Source organism: Nematolebias whitei, chromosome 9 (genome assembly GCF_014905685.2).
Source record: "Nematolebias whitei isolate Nwh7 chromosome 9, NemWhi1, whole genome shotgun sequence".
Lineage (NCBI taxonomy): Eukaryota > Metazoa > Chordata > Actinopteri > Cyprinodontiformes > Rivulidae > Nematolebias > Nematolebias whitei.
This window is the reverse complement of record NC_056506.1, coordinates 51,963,584-51,974,893: the sequence shown is the minus strand read 5'-3', so window position 1 is coordinate 51,974,893 and position 11,310 is coordinate 51,963,584. Positions and strand designations below refer to the sequence as shown.

At 42.4% G+C, this 11,310-nt stretch overlaps 1 protein-coding gene across 1 annotated transcript; it reads right to left on the bottom strand.

Annotated features, from left to right (window-relative positions):
- Positions 1 to 1,262: 1,262 nt before the first annotated feature.
- Positions 1,263 to 11,019, bottom strand: si:dkey-154p10.3 (zinc finger protein OZF; the record flags this gene model as incomplete). Its single annotated transcript, XM_037682486.1, is given in 7 exon segments — positions 1,263 to 1,585; positions 6,218 to 6,288; positions 6,389 to 6,512; positions 9,917 to 10,050; positions 10,148 to 10,282; positions 10,373 to 10,433; positions 10,509 to 11,019. Coding segments are annotated over 7 exon segments (1,041 nt in total), but the record flags the coding sequence as incomplete, so codon positions are not given.
- Between the last annotated feature and the right edge of the window lie 291 nt (positions 11,020 to 11,310).

Below are 11,310 nucleotides of genomic sequence, written 5' to 3'. Positions count from 1 at the left end.
TATATATATACACACACATATATATACACATATATATTTATATATGTGTATATATATGTGTATATATTTCCTGCTTTTCCTGCTATTCTATGGTGAAACCAGACGTGTTCCCCCCCCCCACCTGCTTCCCCGCTGCGCTCTTTTGTCCTGTGAACCTTAAAAAGACTCTTTTTTTTCCTGCATACCTCTTAATTGGAAGGATCAGCTGGTCTCTCAACAAAATCAATCAACTTCTCCCGACAGGAGTCAGGGTAAGGAGGACCCTCTGAACTCTAAGGAACAAATTGGATTCACGATGACGACTAGAATCTACTGTTTGGGTTGGTGGAATCTGGTTGTCTACAAATTCGTGTGGAGGTGTTGAAGCTTGACAGTGCTTGGACTGAACGTGGAGCTGTGACAGGGAATTGGAGCAGCTGTTATCAGGACTGTGTTCTCCCTGGCAGCACTCATGAATGGTGGAATAATCTGGAGAAGATGTGAGCTCGACTTTGGCGTAAAGGATCAATTCGGCTGTTTTGGAGTTTCCATCAGAGAATATGTACCAGCGGAGACTTTAAAGGCAGAAACAACAATTCATGAGTTCTGTCTGACCCAAACTGTGGCCTTGATGCCGGACTTATCTCAACTCCTCCTGGAATGTTCAGAAAACAACAAAGATGCTTTGACTGTTTCCTCACCCCTCCCTCCCCCAAGGCCGTGGACATGTAACAGAACCTCAACTGAGCTGAAGATGAACGTCACCTCTTATCTGGACAATGGCTGAGGGGGGGCTCTGGACTATGCTACGACTTTCCCTTAAAAATTCTATGTTTTCACGGCCTGCATGTTCATGTATAACGTCTGTTTATGTTGCTTTGCTGTGGAGGTTTGTTTGATGCCTCAAATCGTGCCCTGTCTAGGACACGGAGTGAGAGATCTTTTTTTTTTTTATCGTCTCTCCTCATGTTTTCTTTCCTTTTCTCATCTAAGAGAAATATTATTCTGAATAAGAATAAGAGGCCGCGCTGATTATTTTAGCCGCAGCTTCGTGCACTCCGCCCATCTTCGGACGACTGTACGTACATGTTCGCGTTGTATATCGGTGCAATGTCAATAAAGTTTATTCTGATTCTGACATACACACACACACACATATAAATATATATATATATTTATATATATATATATATATATATATATATATATATATATATATCTTTTATTATATTTATATTTATACCAGATTAAATAAATAATAAATACCAGATTTATTTATTCTGACTTATATTATATTTATTATAGTTATAATACTTCTTTCTTTCATCATTTAGACTGACTAGGAGCTCACTTCTGATTAGTTCACAAGAACATTTGTTTCACATCAGTCCACTTGTTGTTCATGAGAGAGACCATCCTTTCCACAAATCCAGTGGACGATGGGATGAGGACAAAGATACAACAGCTGGATGTTGGGGAGGTCCGCTGCCTGAAGAACTTGATCCTCCTCTGCTGTTCCCTTGAACCGACACCTTCTCCTGAGCTTCTGTGGTGAGGAGCTGCAGTCACACGTTCCTCATGAAGCTCATCCACAGACATGATTAGCCTGCCAGAAGGAGTGAAAAGTTTTATGACCTCACTTCACTACAGGCACAAAGGTCATGTACAGTGGTGAGAAAATGGAACAAATATTTGCTAATTCTTTTCATTCATTCAACCTTTATTTAAACAGATAAATCACACTGAGCCTCAAAGATTCATTTACAAGTGAGACCTGTTTAGACAGATCTCCGGTGCAATGTGGGATGGATGGATCTGTTCAGACAGACAAAAAGAAGTGAAACTGGACACATGTAGGAATTGGAGGCGAAAAAATTCCTATCAGACTTTTTCTTCTGGCCTGAGAAGAAAAAGTCTGATACTAAAAAACTCATCGCACAAACAAGCACACAGTGACGTAGACATTCTGCAGAGGGGGGAGACGAGAGCGGTGAGCAGGATAATAGATGCTCTTTAGGTCACTGTAAGAGTTCTGATCAGGATGGAACATGAATGATGTTTGTTTTGAGATGAGGAGAACTCTGTTCAAAGGTGGTGTTCCCCTGCACTGGTGAGATCCATAAACATTCTCGAGATATTAAAAAAATTCAATCTGGTCCTAGGGACATTCAAAAAAACAAAACAAAAAATGTAGAAACGTTTCATCTCTCATCCTGAGGACTTCCTCAGTCTGAGGTGCTGTATTCAGCTCAGTCTCTTAAATAGCACCTTCTCAGAGTGGATCAACCAGTTTGCTGCTGACAACCAAAACCAGCTGATCACATGCTCAAGAAGGACCATCAGCCTAACAATGGATCATTAGTGTAGTGAACTAGACCTCCAACCTCAATCTGTCTCTGAGGACCTTCATGGGACAGGAACTGTTATTTCATTGATTTGAATCCAGAAATACAAATTATTTCATCAAGAGACTATTTAATTGTATCCTGAATTAATCAATTGAAAGAACACTCTTCCTTTTACATTATCATTACTATTTTACAACATCTTGATAATCAAAAGTGTGTTTAGTTCGTACCATTTCTAAATGTTGAAGTGAACCACTCATTTAAATCAACTGTGAAACAGTATTAATGATTTTTAAACCTCATTAGACTTTGATAATACAGTTAAATGTCTATTTAGGAAGTAAGTGTGCATTTTAATCTTCTGTCTGAGTGAGGAGTGGACTTTATGTCAGTCAAAAGTCAGAACAAGTTATGAGAACGAAGTGCCTTGTTTTAAAACTCTCAGACAGTAAATAAGAAGCTGGCACCTGCTGAGTCTCACTTCTTCAAAATTTTCCTGGCTGTACTAACCATTCTTAAAAACATTTCTGCTCTCTGTGACTCCTAATAACCCTCTGACATCACTAAACTCCACCCCTGCTGGTTGTGCTAACCAATCAGGAAGTACCAAGTGACAGGAAGTGGATACCCTTTAAAAGTCAACACTTCTTGGAACTATTCAGTCTTCCTGGAACTTTCAGCCTTACTGGAAGACTCAGTCTGATGGCGAGTCGTACAGGAACTTTCAGTTCTTACTGAAAGTCAGCTTTGGAGTATGGAATTGGACCATGTGCCAAGGGTCCGTCCATTCCAGCGGAGTCACTGCCTGCCTCGTTGTGAACTCACCCGGGTGTAACGCCCTACAACTTCTAATGAAGATTCCTCCTAAGGAAGCTTATTCTGTCGAACGGAGTACTTCGTCACGACTCCTGACGATCCCCAGCCACTCTGACCGGAGACGCTGAAAGAAGCGTGAGATGGACCTCTGTACCGGAGCTGATTTATCTTCTGCCAAGGTAACAAGTCGTCACACGCTGAGTGTACCGAGGGCTGAGCTGGTGTCGAAAGAAGGGTGCCATTCCGGGTCAACACATCTTCCTTCATCCATCTCAACCTCCTCTTTAAACTTCTATTCGCCAGTAAATCAAGTTAAATGCCTTCAGAGATTAATCATTCTCCATCAGTAATCTTCTGTTGTCTTGTTATTTGAACTTGCTAAGTTTATTAATCAGAAACAGATCAGCCAATCAATGTGTACATGTTTGATGTTAAATTTTGATTCTGTTAAATAAATGACCGCATTTATTCTGATGGGTCAAAGATAAAATGGCGTCTCATGTCACTAATTATTACTCCACTCTCAAGTTATCTTGGTCACATGGCAGAAATTTAACTCGAAAAAGAAATAATCTGTTGTTAATTAAACAATTAATATTCTTTGTGCTTGAACTAGCCTTAAGAATAATTAATTAGTAGTATGTCCGCAGCAAAGCTGTCCTGACATCACTACATGAGCACCTGATGGCTGTTTACTGTTCACAGAGGGCTGAGTGATACTAGCAATCACAGCATTGTAAGAGGGGGACAGTTGAACCTGGAGGCTCCGCCCCTGTTTAATGATGGACGGTTTCTTTTCACAAAGATGGCCTCCTTTACTCCTCTCTCAAACCATCGTTCCTCTCTGTCCAGGATGTGAACATCTTCATCCCTGAAAGAGTGACCTCTGACCTGGAGATGAGTGTAGACCTCAGAGTCCTGGCCTGATGATGTTGATCTTCTGTGCTGGGCCATCCTTTTGGCCAGTGGCTGTTTAGTTTCCCCGATGTAAGACTGATCACCCTCCTGACACTGAACAGCATACACAACATTACTCTGTTTGTGCCGGGGGACTGGATCTTTGGGATGAACCAGTCTTTAATGTATTTTGGGGTTTAAAAGCCACTGGGACGTTATGTTTAGAAAATAAACGTCTCAGTTTCTCTGATACTCCCTCAACAATCTCAAGGGGCAACAATCCCTCTCGATCTGTCGACTCTTATCCAAAATCCAACTTCAACTTGTTAAATTGTTGTTAGCTGAGCTTTAAGCCCAGAGGAAAGGAGCAGGCCGAGGCAGCACGCATGCGCATTAGGTGAAGGTACAAAATTCACAGCTCCATCTAATGACCCGGCATGGTAACTACAGAGAATTCGGGGGTGGGGGAGTGGGGGTGGGGATTCCTCTGGATGCATGTAAACACTAAATTTGACCGTGTCAATGTGGATATTTTCCTCTAATTAACATACGAAAAAGCCTACGTTTCTCCACCATGTCCGTGTAAATAGGGCCTAAGTTAAAATCACCAACAAGGACAATTGGTTGAATGAAATTTAATCAGGTCTCTCTTGTAAACGAGTCCTCGAGGCTCAATGGGACTTACCTGTCTAAAGAAAGGTTGAATGAACAACGTAATTGAAATGTAAATTTGTTAGGAAGTTCATTAAAGACAATAGGGCCTCAGAAGTTGCTGGGGTGGGGGTGTAACAGCCCACAACAGTTCAAGTTTGGCCTCCATGCAAATTAATGTTTATTGCCAGCATTTCAAACTGATTTGGGAGTGTTTTAGCAGACACCAGCTGAGAATCCAGGCTGATCTGATATAAATGCAACCTCACCTCCCTTTCTTTGACGACCAAAACTGTAGATGTTAAATCCGTAAATTGACACATCTTTATCCAAAACTGATTTGGATAACCAGGTTTCAGAAATAACAGTTACATTAGCACCAACTAAACAGACCCAAATCTTCAGCATATCAATTTTACGCAGGAGACTGCGCACATTAATGTGCAAGAAATGTAGTCCAGACATGTTTTTAAAATCATTTGGTGTGCTGCAAAGTGTGGGAGGTCCAGGGCTGGATCCCAGACAACAGTAACAACATGATTATTAAACGTTTCCTTGTGTTTGTTGTAGCAGATGTGTAGTTACAGGAGTCAATGTGGCGCTTGGCCCCATAATCGATCCATGCTGAGAAGAACTTATAAAGACATGGTCACTTAGAACCCGAAAGCAATGAAGTTGACAGAGATGGGCAAATCCAGACGCATTCAACGAATTCAAATAGTCAAAGTTCTGAAAATGATGAGGATGAGGATGAATAAACTTCAGGTCTACGAAGTACTGGACCCCCACACGTGAAAAGAGCCGAAGGATTTTGGACCAGACAACCTCTAGTTTCCAGTGGTCCAATGGGCCTGGCATGACTGACTGACTGCAGTTTGAGCATGGCTGAAAGCTCCAGCACCCCGGAGCAGACCAAATGCTCCAGCTCTCATGTCAGAGCTGGGTCAGAACCAGCAGGCAGAGCAAAAAGGCAAACCACATCAAAGCACAGAGCGAGCTCCAGAGTGTCCGCTCGTTCTGAAAGGCAGGATTCTGGCTCGATTCGGGTCAGTAGAGATCTGTTCCAGGTGATTAAAAAACCCCTGCTCAGGTAAAGCCCTGCACGGGTTCAGGATCTGTCCGAACCGAGCTTGAAGAAAACAGACCAACAGCGTGAGCTGGAACAGATCATTTCAGCTGGACAGCTCCGAAACGGTGGTCCTGTACAGATCCAGTTAATCCAGAAGAGTGCAGATGGAAGATCAGAAGAACTCTGATGAAAAGGCCAACCTTCGAGCAGCGCCTCCAAATCGCATCCCGGCACGAGAGGCTTCCTCACAGGCGAGCAGAGACCGGAACTGTCCTTGATTCGATTCTGGTCCGGCTCTGGTAAACTCCCCGCAACCAAGATGACCTCAAAATCTGAACTTCATTTCTTATTTATGAATTGGTGAACCGCCTTCTAGTGCCATCATCAACACTCAGAGGAGCGTGATATTTCTGGATGTGTTTCATGAACATCTGGCAGTCTGGGCTTGAGTACTCACAGTGTTGGCATGGAAACGCTTCACTGGTGTGATGACGGCGAGCATGGAGGTCCAAACTTTTCTTCTGGATACTGAAAACAAAAAAAAAGAACTGGTTACTATGACAACCAGCAAGAACAAAGGAAACACATTCCAATCATAGAACAAACACAGGTGTATCAGGTGAGCTACCTGCAGTATGTACAGAGGTGACACCTGTATGGTTTTTCCTGACTGTGAGTTCTGACGTGTCTGACCAAAGAGCTGCGATCGATGGAAGCATAGGAACACTCAGAACACTTGTACGGCTTCTCACCTGTGAACAAACAACACAAAATTTACCTGCAAAACAATATACTGAGAGACAAACACAGAGACAGTCACAGACACTTTATAACATGTGTGAGTCTCAGGTGTGGTACCTCTATAGCCTGGTATCCACAGGTCTGGTTCTTGTTGTAGCCTGTTGTGTCCGGTTCTAGTGGGACCTCTATTTTTGTGTCTCCACTTTGCCTATAGTTCCCGTTTAGTGGGCGGATTGTTCACCTCTAGTGGGCGGATTATTAATATCAACGCACCTTACCAGCTGGTGGCGGTAGTGCTACATTAAGCTCTTTTCTAAGCACCACTAACATGTATTAGAAGAAGAGCTGGAAAACAACACACAACCAAAATGGATGACCTCGATGCTTTTTTTTTTTTGCCCGTCCTGGTCTCTGTCCCACAAGATGGAGAGCAGGGCCGAGGTGTCAGAGATGCTCTGATGGAGTACCTCATGAGCTGTAACTTATCCTAATTCCACCCCTTAATCTTTTTTTTACCTCCCCAGCCTTCCTTAGATACAAGTGAACGTTAAAGTGTTGATTTGAAAATAAACATGGATTAATAATTATTCTTGTTTTTTTAATGTACAGACATGCCTTATTACCAGGTTCGTGTAAAAATGGCAAAACAAACACTGCTGCTGTGCTTCTATCACATATGCTGCGTTTTTTAGTGGCTGTAGTTTTAGAAAAACTGTATACTCCTTAATTTTTGTTTTTAACAAAGAACCAAAACCTACAACAAGAACTTTATATTTGTTTATGCATATATACATTAATCTATTTTAATATTTATATATATATATATATATATATGTCTTCAGCCAGAGACTTCTTCAGATCCCTTGTAAGACAGGCGCTACAAGAGATCCTTCCTGCCCACAGCATCAGCATCTAGAACAACTCTTTAATGAAACCAGGATGATGAGTTACATTTAATTTCCCTCTGGGATCAATAAAGTCTTTTTGTAATTTGATTTGTATACATGTATACAATGTATGTATATTTATATATATATATATATTACGTACATTACATAATAACCTACATTTGATTTGATATTTAACAACTCTTTCAGAGCTTATGTTTACCACGCAGCTCTTTAAATTAAGCTGTTGCAAATTATCTTCATGATTGAAGTGCTGTTAAGTAATATTAAGTTAGTGCTCCTTTGTACCACAGTGAAAGTCGTGGAGAGAATTTTTGACCTTGGGTGAAAAAGATGCAGAAGCTGCTGGATCCACAAGATGGACATCATGGCCGAGGTGTTTGACATGCAATGACTGAAAACCTCCTGAATGAGGAGGATTGTAAACGTAGATTACACAAGTCCTACACCTTTTAAACTCCATTGCAATGTTCATTTACAACACATGGACATTCTGTATTATGGTTACGTTTTTCAGTACTCATTACAGATAAAACCAAAAAAAATACATAAATAAAAAACCTGGACTTTATTTGTAACTGAAGATGTATCACTTCTCATCCGAGGCTCTTTCTCAATTGAATGAAACGAGGAGTGTGATTCAAGTTATAAAGCTGTGGTGTGCCGTAAGCTTGTATTATGGAGACTGACACATGCAGATCAATCTCCAGCAAGCTTACAGAACACCACAGCTTTATAACTTTAATCCCAGATTCCTTTTTTCATTGAATTGTGAGTGCTCCTCGGATGATTAGCGAAACGTCTTCAGTTTTAAAAAAAGTCCTGTGGTTTTGTTTTTATCTGTTTTGGGGGGGATTTGCCGTGTCAAGGATAACTGAGAATCTTCACCAGCATTGTTACAGGTAAAAAACAATTACTTCACTTATCTACACTATTGACGTAAAAAAACACTGTAAGCACTTCACTTTTGATGATCAGATGGAAGCTCAAGACTTGAAAATGTTTCTTTTATTAGAAATAAAGACCTGTACAAAAAAAAATAATTATACACTAATTAAATATGCAAACTTAACAAGCTACATGTTTGGCTATTTGTGGGCTTACCTTGCAGGATCTACATTTCTATAGATCAACTATGATCTACTCTAAATATTTTTAAACATGTCTGTTTGCCATGGAACGGGCAATGGATTCCAGCACCCCAAGGAGTGCCTGACTGAAAGCAGCACTCTGTTCAGCCTCCTGCCTTCGCTGTGCTGCTTCCTCTCTGCGAACATCTGCTTCCTCTCTCCTCAAGGCCATCTCCTCCCTCCTAATTGCTTTCTCCTGCTTCCTCGCTGCTGCAGCTTGGCGTTGCCTCTCCGCAGCTTCTTCTTGCCTTGCTTTTTTGGCATCCTCACAAATAAAATGGAAGTGTTCCTCTCTCTGCTTCCGGTTCATCTCCTCTTGTTCTGTATGTGCAGAAACAAAGCTCTCTGCTGCACTTGTTGATCTGCGCTTTCTATTGCCTAGGAATAACACATAAGAAAATGGCTGTTAGATGATGAAGTACAGGTAGAGTTTTTAAATAAATTATTTACATTAAAGTTCCTGCTAATTTCAAAAGGTGTTTGTTCACAAGATCAGAAATGATTCTGTTCATAAAGCAGTCTAGTACTTTAATGATAGTAAGCAGGTGGGCATAAATAAACTACATGTAGTCATTTACAACGGTTTGTGCTAATTTAGAAAAAGAACAGAGCATCGTTAATCTGAACAAAAATCACTACACCCTGTATAATTTCAATAATAAACTTCATAAATGAAAGTTTAAGTAATAAATGAATAACTAAATTTAACATTTATCCATTACAACTGAATAAACAAGTAGTTTGAATACATGCAAGGTGTTTTACAACAAAAACAAAACAACATTCATATCAACATGATCAATATGATGTTAAACACGATTGTTGCTTCTTACCTAGTAACGGGTGCTGTTTGGTGCCGCTCTGCTGCCGCTCTGCTGCGTGTTGCCCGGTGGCGTGCATGTACTCGGTGGTGTAGATGTACTCGGTGGTGTAGATGTACTCGGTGGTGTAGATGTACTCGGTGGCGTGGATGTGCCCGGTGGCGTGGATGTGCCCGGTGGCGTGGATGTGCCCGGTGGCGTAGATGTGCCCGGTGGCGTGGATGTACTGTGGGACAGAGACCAGGATGGGCTGTGCGGCTGGTTCTGCTTCAAGTTCATCGAGGTCATCCATTTTGGTTGTGTGTTGTTTTCCAGCTCTTCTTCTAATACGTTAGTGGTGCTTAGAAAAGAGCTTAATGTAGCACTACCGCCACCAGCTGGTAAGGTGCGTTGATATTAATAATCCGCCCACTAGAGGTGAACAATCCTCCCACTAAACGGGAACTATAGGCAAAGTGGAGACACAAAAATAGAGGTCCCACTAGAACCGGACACAACAGGCTACAACAAGAACCAGACCTGTGGATACCAGGCTTATGAGTCTCAGGTGTGGTACCTGTGTGAGTCCTCAAGTGCTGCAGAAGTGAGGCCTTCAGTCTGCTGCTGTAGGAACAGTGAGGACAGGTGTATGGTCTCTCCCCACTGTGGACACCAAGGTGACGCCTCAGAGTCAGTTTGGAAGAGAATGTCCTTCAGAGGAAATGTCACAGGTCACCTGTCCAATTGCAGCTTCAATTGCTCAGGTTATTTTCAGACTGCAGTGAGATGTTTTGGGTAATGTAGTCACCTGTGACACAGTGAGCAACAGAGGCCTTTCTGATGGCTGGTATTAGTTTCCATGTTTTTTGTGTTGGTTGTTCTGAACCCTGAGAAGTTCTGGGATGAATCGGTCTGATGTGGTCTGGTCTTCCGGGGAATGGACCTGCTGAGCAACACACACGCACAAATGTTTTTCAACTGACAAAGAAATTGTATTTATTTATTTTTTTTCACAAGAAAAGTCCTTAGTGACCTGTCAGAAAGCTCCGCCTCCTTGGATTCGCCCTGTCCAATCAGTGGGCTCCTCCATCTGTCTGAAGTCAACCAATCAGCAGCTCTGTTAGCAGCAGACTAATAATTGATCAGTCATTGACTATGATTGAACCGACCTGAAGTCCTGTTCCAGGTGCTTCCCGACACTGACATCCTGTTTGTTCTTTGACACTTCTTCTTCTTTTTCTTCTCCTCCTGCTGTTGTCCCTCCCTCGTCCTCATCCTCCTTCTCCTGCTGTGGCTCCTCCAGTGAAGCTCCAGCTCCTCCCAGCTATCAGATGTCCTGCTGCAACGGATGCAGATGAATCCACCGCCAGCTTGGTGAGACCGGACATGGACGTCCAGAAGACGCTTCGATGGGAGAGTCAGTGGACAAAAAAAGCACAGCAGCTGCCTGCGGTTAGGGGGCGGAGTCTCTATTTGTCCGTCGGTCCTGGTGTGCTGTAGCGAGGGGGGCTCAGCAGGTGGAGGAGGAGGAGCTTTCACAGCAGAAATCCGACAGAGTCCGAGTGTCATGAGGTGGGCGGACTGTTCCATCTCCTCCTGGGTGGAGCTGGGGTTGATGGGACAGGACAGATCCACCGCCTCCCCCTTCAGAGATTCCTGCTCCTCAAAGAGAACACTGACCTGCAGAGACGTTCAGAGAAATGCTGCTCTGAAGCTCAAACAGCACTACGAGGGGTTCTCCAGTGAAAACATTTAAGCTTTCAACAAGAACATGAGTTCCACACTTCATGTTCTATGTACCTCATGTTCTACATCTGATGTTCTTCCCCTCATGTTCTACACCTCATGTTCTGAAACTCATGTTCTACATATAATGTTCTGTACCAAAAGGTCTACACCTGATGTTCTGTACCTCATGTTGTAGATTTGATGTTCTGTACCTCATGTTCTACACCTGATGTTCTGTACCTC